A 15720-nucleotide genomic window follows, 5' to 3' on the forward strand; every position below is an offset into this window, starting at 1 on the left:
GCGGCGAACCACAGCCAGTGGGAGCTGCGATTGGCCGAACCTGCAGACGCAGCAGGTAAACAAACTGGCCCAACCCGTTAGAGGCTTTCCCTGAACAAGCGGCAGCCCTAGTTTGAGAACCACTGCTATAGAGAACAAACAGTACATTCTACTGCCTTGGAACAGGAAACTTAATAGGCAATAAACTATTTAATATGAGGACAAAGATTGGGGAGGATAACAGTCCCACCTAAACTAATATCAAGGATAACAGATAACATGGTCACTACTGTGGGCTAGATACAAATGCAACAACTGCCATTTTCTAGCTGTAAAGGCTTGTGCCTAATTTAAACTAATCACAAATGTATTGAAAAGGAGAGGGTCAGGGGATGAAGAAGCATAACCGCACCAAGGGCAGATGAAAATAATCTTCAGTTGCCTTCATGCGAGGAGGTATTGACAGCCAAATGGCGCTCCTGTCGGGTTTTATTCAAAACACTATTTCCTTGTTCTAAATGTTTTGTGCAGTGTTAAGTTGTATCATTTAATTTGAATGCTAGACTTTCATCTGACCTGGAGATTCAACTGCAGGTTTGTGTTGTCCCACATGAAAGGAGAACATGTACACACTGCTCACTCTGTCTGTGCACAGATCCCATATCATCCTGAGGTGAAGGGCATTAAGATGAATGGTGCGCAAGTTAAGTATCAAAAGTTTATTTCCAGTGTAGAGTTTGATTTGGAAAGCATCGGCAGACTAGGTTCATAACACTAGAGAGCAGCAATCACAAGCCAATCTGATGTTATGATAACACATATAATAAATTGTTAGAGATATTTCTCTCCCAATTCTGAACATGTATCTAGCGAGTTATTTTTATTTCTGTACTGAAGGTTAGAACATGCATGTCATGGTAGATCACCATATTTGATCCTTTTTAAAAAAGGATCATTAATTTTTTTGTGACTAAAGTTTTAGTGGCTTTACACGTAGTAGCTAGAGCCATCTACAAAGTCAGACAGAACCACACCTGTCTAACATACACATCCTCCTGCATGGTAAATGGGAAAAAGCTAAATACTACCAAGAAATGGCCAAAAAGAGTGAGATAAAACAATATGTGCAATTACATCCAGGCAATACCCTGAATGGTATGTGTAAATACAAGGCTTGTTAAAGCCCAGTAAAGACCAAATATCTTCAGATTGCTAGTGTTTGAAGAGACTGTTGTAAACCACCCATCTCAGGGATGGAGGATTTCCACCTCTGCAGGAGAAGCTTCTTTATTAATAGAATCATTCACAGAAACCACAGCTCTTCAGAGCCAGAGAGGCAGAAAGAGCTCAGCACTGAGCACAAACCATGCCTTTGCTACATGTTATGTGACTGCATATCTGGTAGCTAAATCTTTTTGTTTGTTTTAAAGCTTAACATTTTAAGGAGGAGGCAGTTTGCCCCAGTTGTTAGGGTACTAGACTGGGTCTCCGGAAGCATAGAGCCTATTCTTGCTCTGCTTTGGCTTGCTGGGTGACCTTGGGGGAGTGAGTTCACCTCTCTGTTCTTCAGTTTCCCCATCTGTGAAGGGAGTAATGACAATAACTCCTTGGTAAAATGATGGAGAGCTGCAAATTATTATTTTATTAAAAAATCCCTCAGTTCATATACATCTGAGAAGTGAAAGTCATAATGCAAGATAAACTAGCATAAACGTAAAGTAATCCCAAAGAATCAACCAATTTGAGAACCAGAATCTAGTGTCCCAGATGTCCCTTAAGACTCTCTCAAATGTTCTCTCCTACTTGCTGCTTAAGCCATAACTGCATAGAGATACTGCCCAAAGACTCAGAACTTTCAATTCAAGTTGCTCAGTTCACAGAGTGATGAAAGACGGAGAAAAAAAGAAGGATGTTGTGTTACCCTCCTGCTTGTAGTTTGACCTTCACATTTCTGAACTGTGGCCACAAAACCCCACACTGCCACAAGGAGCCAAAACGACTTTCTCTAATAAAACCAGCATATGAGACTGCACCCATGAAAATGCAACGTTCTGATTCAAAAGAGTTTGAAGTCCAAATATTTGCTGCACATTAAGGACAATAGAAAATGTATGTTAGTTGTGACAGTACCTTTTCCTATACGGTATGAACATTCAGGCTGAGTATTTTATTGTGGCAGATGCCCAAATACTGGTGATAATGCCTATTATGCTAACTCACGTTTACATTGCTACTGGACCAGGGTGTCTGTAAACATTACTAGAACAATTGAGTTTGATTATTTTTAAACACAGAAATTGAAGATACATTCTCACATGGATGCAGCACAACTCTGGGTCTACACTTAAAAGTTATATCGGCTTAGCTATATCAATCACTAGATGTGGAAAAAACGTAGATGCAGCTCTATCGACAGAAGTGTGCTGCTCTCAACCTATCTAATATCATTCGAGGTGGTGTTCCTACAAGCAGATAGAAAAATTCTTCTTCTGGTGGTAGGCTGCATCTACACAAGGAGGCTATGCCAGCATGGACTGTGCAGTGCAGACATAGTTTTAATAGGTAAGGCTAGTGCTTGTGAAAGATATCCCCTTGACACCACTGAAAACTGGAAATCCTCTGTTCATAGAGTAAATAAGGCATAACTAGCAGCAGTGAAAACTTCCCCCTACTTTTCCTTACCAGCCCTTCTTGAACCTACTCTAGATAGAAAAATCCCTCTAAATGTGAGAAGGGTCATTCTGTTACCATGACAATTCAATACTTAGCTTCTCACAGAGTTGCCAACAAGGGTGCCAATTGTGTGGGTGCTGCATGATATGGATCCCCCGCAAGTGAAAACTGTACTAAGCCAAACTCATTTCATCTAGTCCAAATAAATACCACGTGCCCATAATCACACCAATACCTCTCATTTTAGACTCAAATTAATTGCTGCCCCTCACAAGGGTGCTTGCATTACCCAGAAATGCAGGGTCAGGAAATTAAGAGTGGTTGAAATTTTGGCATGATTATTTTTCTTTAGCTGAGACACTATTTATATGACTCATTTAAGCATGAACAGCAAAATCCCTTACAACCAGAGGGAGAAGCTTTAAATGCTTCTTTAAAATGAATCCCAAAAGCAGGATTCTCTTCCCCAAATTACTCCTGCAGGAATTCTGTTCCAAAATTTAAAAAATTCTGCGCACAATATTTTAAAATTTTGCAAAATTCTGCATATTTTAGTTGTCAAAATAACACAATATAATCATTCCAGTTTCAATTATTTTTGTAATTTATTTCAAAATACCTGTCAACAAGTATGTCAACAATACAGTCAGCAGCAAAAAAGATTCCCCCAGGAGTAGAGAGTTAAAGAAACCCCTACGACAACCCATTTCCAGTTGGATGGTGCTGGTGGAGGCTATGTGGGGCCTCCAGAGCCTAGACCCCTGCATTCCCATTCCCCAAAGCTCAGCTGCAGAATACCCCCCAGCCCAGACACCAGCACCCCAAGAGGCTTTACTCCCCCCAGCTTCTTTACTGTCCTGCCAGGGGACGTGGTGCGGTGCAGCCCTGCCATTCCTTACCCTTTGCCAGAGCTGGGTCTCCCGGGCCCTCTCCTCTCCCTGGGAGAATGAGGATCAAGCAGATAGTGCAGCCTCCAGCCCAGCCAGGCTGGATGCTCCGCTCACTCAGAGCTGGGCATTGCAAAGTCCAGCGGCCCCTGGTGGTGGCCAGCAGCTCTGCAGCCCAATACTGTGGGGGAAAACGGGGAATTCTGCAAAATTCTGCATTGTGCAGTGGCACAGAATTCCCCCAGGAGTACCAAATAGATTTTGGACAAGTCCCTTTGACAATTATTTATGAAACACTAAAGAGACGAGGAGAAGGGAGCCAAACAAAAGTACTGAAGTTGCAGAACAATACAAGCAGAATGTATCCTGTATATAAAGCCATAAAGATATAATATATTTAGCAAATTAAAATGATGAACAGAAAGGATGGCTGGAGATGATTGCTGTTGAGTGACCCCAGCCTAATATATAAGGTACTAAGTTCTCGGAAGCTGAAGGTCCAAAGCCTGGCAATACCACAACAGCCTTTCATCTCGCCAAAAGAATTAACTACTATCCACCAAGGTTCTACCACTGGCCCCTATTCTACAATCCATCTTTCTATCAGTTTCCAGCAAGCAAGAGTAATAAAATTGAAGCTCACCTTCTCCTAAAGCTACAGGAAAGGGGAAGGACATTCTCTCTCTCATACTATTTCTCATACATTCTCCCTCCTGGCTCCAGTCAGAGAGAGATGGACTGCTCTGCCTCTTCTTGCTACTCTACCCTTCCCCGCTTCCATTTCTCAGGTCTTTCTCCCTCATGAATAACTTCAATACCTGACTCCGCTGCTTCTTGCCTGTCAGATTCAGCTCCCAAATGTATCATTCTGACAGTCTTGTCAATTTCCTACAACATATAACTTGGCAGCTGAAGTTTCTGACTTCATTAAGAGGAAATATCTGGACTGGTTTGATGAGAATGACTCTCAACTATGTCAGCTCTTGAACTCGCTGCATGCTTTTGCTCCAAGCCTACAAAGCAGATAAAGTTCAGCTGCTAGGAGGGCTGCATATCATTGAGCAAATCAGATGGTTCAGACCAGACTTCAGCAAATGATAAAGCAGTGGCAGAAAACAAAGTGGCAAAATTACAACCAATAGCAGACCGCAAACACACCAAAAGCTTTTTTCCTGGTCTCCATGCTGGGTATGCTCCCAGGTGAAACGGGATAACCCTTGTACGCACTCTGGATGGCAATCAACTTTTAATTAACAAAAAATAAATGCTTGATGGATGGAACATTTCAGTTCACTTCTCAACTACCCTTCAGACATCCCTGAGGAAGCAATGAATGCCCTTCCGCAACACCCTTTAGAAGAAGGGCCTGCACCAGCCCCTACCTCATACAAGACTACAGTCAAGCAGATGTCACAAGAGAAATCACCTGGACTAGATGCCATTCCAGCAGAACTGTACAAGCAGGCTGGCTACCATATTGCAAGGCACCTTACAAGGCTCTTCCAAATTATATGGGAGCAAGAGTCAGTGTCACAGGATTTCGAGGATGTCAATATTGTTCACCTTTATCAATTTGCCCTATCACCTTTAAGGTGATCATCTCTCAGCATTTCCCTACCTTCGGCTCCTGGGTTATACTGAATAGACCTAACAACTATTTTTGGAAACTATTTTCCTTGAGTCTCAGTGGGGATTTCGGTCTGAATGGGGCACTACACACATGATCTTTGCAGCCCCTCAGCTCCAGGAAAAATTCCAGGAACAAAACTGTGGCTTTCATATGGTGTTAATCAACTTAGCCAAGGTTTTTGATTCTGTAAATCATGAGGGACTCCGGAAACTTCTGTTCATCTTTGGATGCTGTGCAAAGTTTATTTCTGTCATCTGGTCCTTCCATAATGGGATAATGGTCAGAGTGATGGAAAATGGAAAGATAGCAGACCACTGTCACTAATGGCCCCAAACAAGGCTCTGTGCTTGCTCCCATACTCTTTTCCATCCTTTTTTTGGCTATGCTTATGCATGCACTTCATAACACTGACAGAGGAATATTTATTCAGTTCTGCACCGATGGAAATTGTTTAATCTGCAACACTTCTGTGCTCATACAAAAGTGGCAGCTTTACTTATTATTTACTTTTTACTTTTATTTGCTGATGACTGTGCACTAGTTACAGGTTTCCGAGTAGCAGCCGTGTTGGTCTGTATTCGCAAAAAGAAAAGGAGTACTTGTGGCACCTTAGAAACTCAAATAAATTTGTTAGTCTCTAAGGTGCCACAAGTACTCCTTTTCTTTGTGCACTAGTTGTTCACTAGATTAATGACATTCAATTTATAAACTGATCACTTCGTTCATGCAGTTAATTGCTTTAGTTTCACAATTAGTCTAAAAAAAACCCTGAAATACTGTATGAACCGGTGCAGGGAGATGTGCATGTCTACCCATTTATTAAGATCAACACCACTCCTCTCAACGCTCCTCTTGATACCTGGAGAGCATGCTGTCTAAGGCGAACTCTGCATTTGGGAAGTTGCCACACCACCTACAGAATGATAAGGGCACCAAAATAAGCGATAATCAAAATATCTAACGACACTTCTGTATGGTTGTGAGACATGAACAACACATTGCCTCATTCCAGGAAACTCGATCAGTCCCATTTGCCTTCAGTCTGTTTGCAGGGTCAAATAGTTGATCAAGATTCCTAATATCAAAATCCTTAATTGCTGACAGACGTCCGGCACTCAAAACATGCTCATAATGGCTCAGCTGCATTGGTCTGGGCACCTTGTTTGTACGGCTGACTCAAGAACACTCAAGGCCATATTTTGTGGTCAGTTACAACAAGGCAGTCACTCTCATGGTTGTTGGTACAAATGGTATAAAGATACACTGAAGTCAAATCTGAAAACATGTGAGGTCGAGCCCAGTAACTGGGAAGAAACAGCCCATGACAGAGCAAGGTGGTGGCAGGTTTGTCATGTTACCATTACCTATTTTGAAGCAAAGTGCATCAACACCTTATGTGAAAAAAATAAACAGCGCAAAGCAAGGAGACAACAGCCTACAGTAGTCACGGACAATTACTCAGTTCCATGTGCAATGATGTTTGCAGTTCTCACATCCATCTGATCTCCCACATACATGTTCGCTTATAGAGTTGGCTAAATCCTTGCACATCAGTTTCACTTTGCTCCTACTAGTGCTTGAGAAAACTGTAACCACCAATGAATAGCACTGTCTAAAAATAAATAAGACTGCAAATTACTGCTTCACAGTAGGAAGGTTTTTCCTAACTTTAGCAGAGAGAAATTCATTTTGAAATGAAAGTTTACATCTGAAAAAGTTTGATGGTTTAGGCTCCCTCACTCTCAGACATCAGGAACACTCAAATGGGAAAGTGTATTTTGAGCCCTATGTATACAGATATGCCGTTTAAGTGCTTTGAAACGTCAGTCACGAAAGATGCTATAATACAAAATTTTTGCACTTTTATCTCCTCTTCCAACACCTTCCAACTGAAGACTGCCAAATGCTTCACAGACATAAATGAATTAGATCTCAACATCAACACAACATAGATAAGTAGCCCTACTTTTTAACTAAAGAAACTACAGCACATAGAAGTCAGAGATCTTCTCCAGATCACATAGCAAGTGGTAAAGCTAAGAACAGAACTCATTACTTTACTAGGCCATATTCCCTCTAATATTTACAAAGAAGAGTGAGAGAAAAATACATCCTGAAGTGTAGGGAACTGAAGCAGAGAAACTGAGGCCCAGAGCATGAAAGGTATCTCAATGCCTAGCTCCCTCTAGCTCTCACTGTAGGGCAGATTCATCTCCACAGCCCTGGAAGACAGTGGAGGTTAAAACCAAGGAGGAACAGTTTGCTATCGATGGGGATAGAGTACAGAGATGTCAGAAGGGGAGCTCCCGTGGCTCCAACTACAGAGACCAGAAGAAGAAAAGATCTAACTACGCAGAACAGTAGAAGAGGTGTTTTGTCCTTTCCCCATTAGGGAAACACCTGGGTGAGAAGACAGGGCTGGACAAGCATTGCAGGGTGAGAGCCAGCAGGAAACAAAGACGGAGGGGCGATGGGGGTGCATGGTGTTCCCTGCACAGGGTGCAGCTGTCCTTTGCTCTCCGTAGCAGACGCTGCCCGAAGGGAGATGGAGGGCGGGAGGGGTCGTGTCTTTGGGGAGGGCAGCTCTGGCGAAGCAGACGACGGGTGAGGGTGTTTCAGAAGAAGGGGGTGCCCTTGTTCTCCTCCCCAGCCCCACAGCGATAGCCGGGTGACGCAGCAGGCGGCAGCGGGGGGAGGCGCGGGGTGGGAGGGCTGCCCAGGGAGCTGCCCCGTGCCCCCGGGAGCTGCGCTGGCGCTGCGCGGCCACTAGCTCACCTGCTTGGCCAGGAACCTGCCCAGCTCGCTGCTGCTCTTCTCGTTCCGCTGCGCCACCAGCTGCAGCGCACCGGCTAGGTGGAGCCGCAGGGCCTCCATGTCCCCGCGCCACAGCCCCCGCCGCCGCGAGCTCCGGGGTCTCTCGTGGAGGGGGAGGGCGCGCTTCCCTTCGGAAGCTCCGATACACCGCGACACGTGGGGGGCAAGAAGAGACGCGCAGCTCGCGCTGGACAAGCTTCCGTTTCTGGCAAAACGTCACCAAGCAGCGCCGTTGAGGGAAAGGAAGAAGCCTCGCGACCCCAGCCGCGGGGCCGGTGGAAAACTACGCGTCCCAGCATGCATCACTCCCCCGTGAGCCCGAGCGGCCACTGGGAAGATCGAGCGCTGCCTACTGGGATCTGTAGTTTTCCAAGGGGCTCCCCGGGAGCAGGTGCAGTTCTACTCACAGCCTCGGGAGCTGGGGCGAGTCTTACCCTGTCCCTTCGCTGTGATCTCGGATGCTACTGCTCGTTCCTGCCCGGGTTCAGCGTTCAGAGTTCGGTCCTGCCGGCTGCCAAGGCTCCTCAGTGCCCACCGAACTACTGATATGACACTGCAGCTACATGGGCAGCGAGGAGACAGCAGGTGTATGAGGCGAACAGGTCGGGCTCGGGGAGAAGGGCGACGAGGTAACTAGAACATGGTCGTGTGTTGATACTGACTAGCGGCGCGGCGCATGCACCGTTGCTGTCTCCTCGCGTGTTGGCGGTGGTCTGTAGACACCTGGGCACACTGGAGCCTGGTGGGGGAATCTGGATGAGAAGCTGGTAGCCTGACAATATTTTCAAGGAGTTTTGACGTTGATACAGTGACAGCAGGATCGGGGCCTCCTGTTTTAGACTCTGATCCTACAAGGGGATCCATTTATACCCACACCGAGTCGATTTGATTTCACTGAATAAGGGTCTCAAGCTGCAAATGCTTCATGACGGAGACCTTGTCCAGCTCATTGTACCCAACACGCCGCTGGAGGGGGTGGCGGTGGTGAAAAACGAATAATGTCATGTGAGCGCTGCAAACAGTGCCACTAACACAGGCAAAGGCAGTTCGCGGCGCTGTTTCGCTCCCCCTTGGCCGCCCCGAGTATTGCCCACGGGCGGAGCACGAGGATTGTGCAGCTGTATTTTTAGCTGCGGCGTGAAAATAGAGACTTAAAAATGAACCTCCTCGTTTGCCCATTGCCCCAGGACGCGAGGCATTACCCCTCCCTCCCGGCAGGTACATCGGCTCCGGGCGGGCGGGGCGCTGGGGCAGGCGCCCCGGAAGCAGAGTACAGCGCTAGGGTCTGGGAGCGGAGCTCTGGGCGCAGGGGAAAGGGGGTGGAGCTCGAGTGGAGGGGGTGAGGCCAGGCTCTTGGGGGCGGGGCCGCCTCAGACGGTTCACTTTCGCGCCAACTGTTTTTGCCTAGAGGCGGGAACTAGTGACGTCAATAAGGTTACGTGCTGTGCGTCCCTGTTGAGTGGCTGGCCGTTGCCCGAATCCCGCCCCTCCTCCCCTTGGCCCGGCCTGCGGGACCTGCGGCGGCGGCGACAACGGCGGCCCTGGGGGGATCCCGGGTTTCTGGGAAGCTGCCGCGGCGCGGGAGAGACGCCAACCGGTTGGTGAAGGGGGCGGGACAGGGGGCGCCAGGCGGATACTCGCAGCCAGGGGGAGGGGTTGGAAGAGAGAGACCCAATCTCCGCCCCCCGCCCGGCATAGCCCCCTCGGGACTGGCACAGCCTCCCCCCTACAGCTACCAGCCTGGCATAGCCCCCCCACCAGCCCTAGCCTGGAACAACCCCGCCATCCCCCCCCCCCCGCTGCTGCCACGGCCACTCCCTGCCTGGCTCAGCCCCCACCATCACCTTCCCCACCCAGCCTGGCACAGCGACACCTCCCTAGCTGCTGCCACCCCACCCAGTATGAGCTGCCCCGACTGGCATGGCCCCCTGCCCAGCTGTTGCCCATCCCCAGCCTGACATGCCCTCTCCCGGCTGGCCCCCTTTCCCCCAGCCTGGAATAGCTCCTGTCTGCCCTTGCCCCATTGCCCAGTCATTGTCATCACCACCTTGGCATAGCCCACAGCATCCCTGGCCAGTCATAAACCCAATCCCTGTTCTTCCCTCACCTCCCGGCATGGCATAACCCCTATTTTCCCTATTGCCATCCCTGGCATGGCATAACTTACTAAATGGGAAATGACTACCTAGGAAGGATTGCTGCAGAAAAGGATCTGGGGGTTATAGTGGATCACAAACTATGAGCTAACAGTACAATACTGTTGCAAAAAAAAGCAGACACTATTCTGGGATGTATTAGCAGTAGTGGTGTAAGCAAGAAGAAGTAATTCTGCCACTCTGTTCAACACTGACAAGTCCTTAACTGGAGTATTGTGTCCAGTTCTGAGCACCACACTTCAGGAGAGATGTGGACAAACTGGAGAAAGTCTAGAGGAGAGCAACACCTCCACCCACTGAGACTCTTGATGCTGCCCTTTGTGTATGCCCTGGTAAAGATTTCATAGCATAGTTACTTGTGCTGGTATCCAGATATCTTAGTCTCCCTGCCCCCCCCCCCCCATTGTATTATTCTATGTTCACCAGGCTGCCACCCTCACTTCAGCGGTGGTCGCATGTCAATGGTGGTGGGAAGGATTAAATGATAATTTCCAGTTGGTGTACAATGTCTTGGGCTAAGTGCTATTGGATCCATTGGCAGGAAAAATGTCACGTAAATGTGCAGTGTCATACAGGTTGCTGCTTTGGTTTTTAACTGTAACAGGAATTTACTTTTTAAGTGTAGGCAGGAGTGGAATTGGATTATTTTCATTAATTGGTTTAGGAATACACTTGGTAGACCTATTATCTTTATGCAGTGTAAACTGAACTGGCTGCCTAGGAAAGCTTTTTCCTAAGAAGATTATTTAGCAATACTAAATAAAATAGAGGTTAATATAATTTTGTCTTGCTTAAGAACACTTGTAATTCTGCATGAAGTTGTCCTTCATTTATATGATAAAGGCTTGTTTATTTTGCCAGACTACAGAGCTATATTCTGTAACCTGGCATCAAAAATCCACCTCGATCTACTTCGCTTGTTGTTGGATCTCATTAAAGAATGAGTGCCACATTCAAACCTGTTGTGAGTGATACTTAAAGATGCTTTTAGTTCATGATATAGTTTTCAAATATTGGTTAATCTAACTGTTCTGCTTTTTTATTGTACACGCAGATGGGGAAGCTGTAGGGAGTTAATATAATGGAAACAGATGATGATGGACTGACATTGTGTGATATCCCTTATGGTGGTAAGACCTTTATTAAATAGGTTGTTAATTTTTTACTTTGCAAGATGAAGACAAATCCTCCACACCATATGTATAGTAATACTATGATGAGTGAAAATAATAGAATGTGTCTTTAAAAATCATTTAAATCTAATTAGTACTGCAAGTACTAAAATGCTATAATCATGTGGTTAATGCATGGTGTCAGTACAGGCCAGAGTTAAGGTTGTGTGGGTATCTTAACATGTGTAGATTTTAAGTGTAACCTTAACTCTGCATTTCCTGGGTTTGTAATGCAAGATTTTGAGATAACTACAACATCCCAGTAGTGTCTTACCTTTAAATTGCTTCCCTCAACCTGAACTCCATTTTAAAATAGTTTTTTATGTGGGATTATTATAGGAGGTGTACTAGTTTGTGTCTGCTGTATATTCATGAGTACATTTACTTTCACAAGCAATCAAGATACTGTAAATATTATTTTCCCAACCAAGAGAAAATCAAAACAAGGCAAACAAGACCAGATATCAAATTTCAGGTGCACTATGCATACCAATATCTACAGTAGTAATAACTGTTCGTTGCAGAATTGGAGGGGTTCGAAGAACGCCAGTGAGAATGAGTAGAGGCATAAGAAGTCTGATATGAAAAGACATTGAAAAGACTGGGATTGTTAACCTGAAAAATAAGACAAACAAAAGATGTTTAGAATTTCCCAAGTTTGCAAGAAATCTCAGTATTCAAAATTTCTTGTGAAATGGGGGATTTGGAAAAAAATTTCTTTTGGAACACTGAAACAGGGTGATTCTAAAATAAAATAGACTCCTTGATATCCAGCAGCAGCTGAGTGAAATAGACATGATTATATCAGTTTCATTCCTGCCCATCATTGAATAGCTGCAGTGAAACTGGTGTGAATTGTGTCAACAGCTGCCAGAGATCCAGGGGGCTGCACTTGTGGGGCAGCCCTGCCATGCAGATTGCCCCGCGGCTGCGATTTTAGGACTTCCAAACTCCCAGGCCAGCTGGCTGACTCCCACAGCCTGTGGAGCTAGCTGCTTCAAGAGTCTGGCTCAGGCCAGGGAGCCAACTGGCCAAGGAGTCTGGTTCAGTGGCCAGGAGCCTGACAGCTCCAGATTCATATGGGGCTTTCAAAATCTCTGCTGCAGTGCTAGGAGCTTAAACACTGAGAACCAAGTCTGCCAGGCTCCCAGCTGCATGGCAGGGAACCTGAAAGCCCTGACAGCTGTGGCTCCCAGTGATTCCTGACTCCTAGCTCAAGCCAGAGTTTTCAGGGCTTCTAGGCTCCTTGCTGCAGAATCAGGGCTTCCAGGCTCCCTGCTCTGCTGCAGGAAGCCTGGAAGCCCTGCAGTCCCTGGCCCAAGGCAGTCCACATGGTGGGGCTCCCCCAAAGCCTGCCAAGTGAGTTGGTAGGGACCCCGGGCTTGCTTTCATGGGAAATTTCAGTCTTGATGAACCAGCTTTTTCCAATGAGCTCTAGTTATATTATTAAAGTATCAGTAAACTTTAATCATATGAATAAGCTATTTGAATTGAAACACAGATTACATAAACAGATTGCTATATTAAATTTCTTATCAATGTACTATGAGGAGATTTTTAAAATAGCAGTAGTTTTCCATCATTTGGTGTTATGATGCTTTTATCTAATTTCCAGAGTGGTCCAAGCTTTGGCTGTGAAGTGCCATTGGACTAGGGTTTCAAATTTCAATATGGATGACTTACTGCTTACAAATTTATTTATGTGTAGATCTTCTGTCTAAGACTTTGGGAACCAAGGGTCTGTCTTTTCCTCATTGACACTAAAGACTTTTTTTTTCATAGGAGTGGAAACTTACCTTAGTGTCATTGGCCAAAATGTCCCTATTTCCCACCAGTGTGTAGCCTTTGCCTATTTTTTGTTATCCCAGAGGTAGCTGAATTCCATTAGCAGTACATATGCTTAGTTATAAAGTAGTTGGTGATGATAGGTGCTATACAAATGTAAAACGTTGTTCGTTAATACATTAGTGTTAATTGTAGTTCTGTGAAATGCACACTCGCATAGAAAGAGTAAAGCTTAAAAGTTTAAAAATTTTGCTTTTGATCTTGCTTTATTTGCAGCTTCCTCTTTTAGGGATGATGATGAGAGCTCAGTGGATATTTATGATGGTTTGGACAGCACTTCAGTTGTTTCAGGTGTGTTGACAATAAACTGCTGCATTGTCTTATTCAGTTTGATCTACTATGTGAGGATTCTTGATGCTACACACAAATAAAGTGTCACCTGCCTGACTGGGTGAATTATGTTAATAATATCTATTTGTATTATGGTAGCATCTAAGAATTTCAGTCAAGGATTGGGGCCCCATTGTGGTAGGCACTGTGTAGCCAAATAACATCCCTGTCACAGAGATTTTGAAGTCTAGGTGCCTGAATAGGAGGTGACTGATGAACAAAACATACAGATAGGATGAGGGAGAGTGTTTGACGTCTGTGGTCTATGCTTTTGCATTACAGTGGAGCTAAAGCATGTGAGTCAAGACGTGAAAGGGGACATAAAACAACAAAGAGGAAAGTTTGCCAGTTATATTCTAAGTGCCCTTCATTTTGGAACATTCTTGGTAACTGGGTTGAGTGTGAGACTGCCCCTTCTCTTTCTGACTGACCTGCCTGCTACCTGTAACTCACAGGAGTCACAGGCTGGGCTTTCTTGGTAGCTGGTCTCTGCCCCAGGAATCTTCTCCTACTCGAAATGTTTCTGAGACTGAACCCAGCCAGATGCAGAATGCATTGCAAGATACACTTTGTTCTGGCTATCCATTAATTACTGACTTTTAAAATCCTGGAAACTTGGCCTACCATCTAGATTTACCCCTTCTCAGCACTTTTAAATTAAAGGGCTTGCTATGCATTTGCTCTCTGTTTTAATTGAAAACAGTATTAACCAATCATGTAAAATGCATCTCAGTGAGGGTAGCTGTCCTATGAGTCAGTAACAACAATAAAAAAATGTAAACAAAATATTTGCAAGCAGACTTTAAAAGTAAATTTCATTTACGTTTACATTAGACTGCAAATTAGGCCCTTACATTTTCAAATAAAATAAAAGTAGCACAAATATTAAAGTGGGGCAGGGAGAATCTTCTTACTGTTGTGACTTTCTCACTGAAGAATGTGAACTGTCTTGTTTAAAAGGCCTCTCCTCTGACAGAAGTCTGCTCACTGCATAACACAAACTACTTTGATCATATTTTTTTCCTTTTCCTAATGAGTATTTCTTATTTCAGACAATCCTGCTCAAAACTCTACACCCACAAGAAACTGTTTAAACCTATTTGATGAGATCCTGATTGAAGAAGGAACTGCAAAGGAAGCAACTTACAATGATGTGTGTATTAATATGATTACAGCTATGTCACATGCTAGCAGACTGCAAAAATTGTTTTTAAAACAACACTGGTGGTCAAATCATAGAAGAAAAAAAACTTTAATATAACAGAACTATGTACTAAACAATTTTATCTTAATTTCAAAGGTTATGTAAGAGAATTGGGCTTATGTTCTAATTATGGCATTGTCTATTCTCATGTTAATATATGAAGTGTCATGATGAGATTATACCCTTTGACATTTCAGTCCTCCTCCCAGTTATATTATGAAAAAACTCTTGCACTGATTATGGAGAAATGGTCTGTATACTTAAGGGTGTGATTGGGCTTCTCAGAAAACTAATCTTGAAACTGCAAAACTTAAACTACTTTACCTTAAACCTCTGAATTGTAGTTCCTGAATAAAAAGAAAAAAATGTTTTGAAAATTTGGAGGCAGTTGGCTAAACTGTGATATAAGTATGACTGTTTGGAAAATTGCATGTTCATTTTTATAAAAGTTTCCTAACTTCTGTATGATTCAAAAAATATCTTAAATTAGAAACTCTAAAACTTTCTTTATTTTTTTTTACCTCTACAAGAACTTGTTCCTTGACTGTTTTTGGAAAGGTTGGGATTTGGCATTTTTCATTATATTTAGTTTAAAATATGAGTCCTCTGTATTACATAAAGTCCACAGGGTCCCTGATGGGGACTGGTACTTTACAAAACCAGAGAGAGCTATACATGCTCTACCCATATAGCTCTTAAAGGTTGTAAGAAAAGGAATGCATGCAGAGTTGCTGCTTAGCACAGTTTTTGAACTCATCAGAAGTTCCACTTCTGCAGAAGCTTGTTTTGTGACTCCAGATAAGCTCATCTTCATCTCCTAGTGGCTTGGCTCCCTGTACCTCCCTAGCTTACTACTGTTGTACATATATGCACATGTAAGTTTACTCTGCTCATGTGAAAGTCAGTGAGCTTTTTCATACCTTTTTTAACACCCAAACTGGGGAAGTTATTTTATCCACTCACATAAATAAGCTAACATGATTTTTTTTTTTTAAATCTGACAGCTTTTTAGACCAGTTAATATTTTAAA

General features: G+C 44.2%; 2 protein-coding genes across 11 annotated transcripts in view; one reads left to right on the forward strand and one right to left on the reverse strand.

Annotated features, from left to right (window-relative positions):
- Nucleotides 1-8273, reverse strand: part of MDN1 (midasin AAA ATPase 1) — a 163263-nt gene extending 154990 nt beyond the window's left edge. For 5 of the 6 annotated variants that reach the window (XM_073336750.2, XM_073336749.2, XM_073336748.2 and 2 more), the window contains exon 1: nt 7945-8271. In XM_073336750.2, coding sequence (XP_073192851.2) covers nt 7945-8043 — 99 coding nt within the window. In that variant the 5' untranslated portion in view covers nt 8044-8271. Of the gene's footprint in view, nt 1-7944 lie in introns of all 6 variants that reach the window. The other variant, XR_012157991.2, reaches the window with a different exon arrangement.
- Nucleotides 8274-8379: 106 nt separating this feature from the next.
- CASP8AP2 (caspase 8 associated protein 2) overlaps nt 8380-15720 on the forward strand; it is a 29732-nt gene continuing 22391 nt past the window's right edge. For 2 of the 5 annotated variants that reach the window (XM_073336752.2, XM_073336757.2), the window contains exons 1-4: nt 9453-9580; nt 11194-11269; nt 13373-13447; nt 14539-14639. In XM_073336752.2, the coding sequence (XP_073192853.2) occupies nt 11221-11269; nt 13373-13447; nt 14539-14639 (225 nt within the window). In that variant the 5' untranslated portion in view covers nt 9453-9580; nt 11194-11220. Of the gene's footprint in view, nt 8613-9452; nt 9581-10337; nt 10472-11193; nt 11270-13372; nt 13448-14538; nt 14640-15720 lie in introns of those variants that run through there. The other 3 variants (XM_073336756.2, XM_073336755.2, XM_073336754.2) reach the window with 3 other exon arrangements.

This window comes from Lepidochelys kempii, chromosome 3 (assembly GCF_965140285.1).
Source record: "Lepidochelys kempii isolate rLepKem1 chromosome 3, rLepKem1.hap1, whole genome shotgun sequence".
NCBI lineage: Eukaryota > Metazoa > Chordata > Testudines > Cheloniidae > Lepidochelys > Lepidochelys kempii.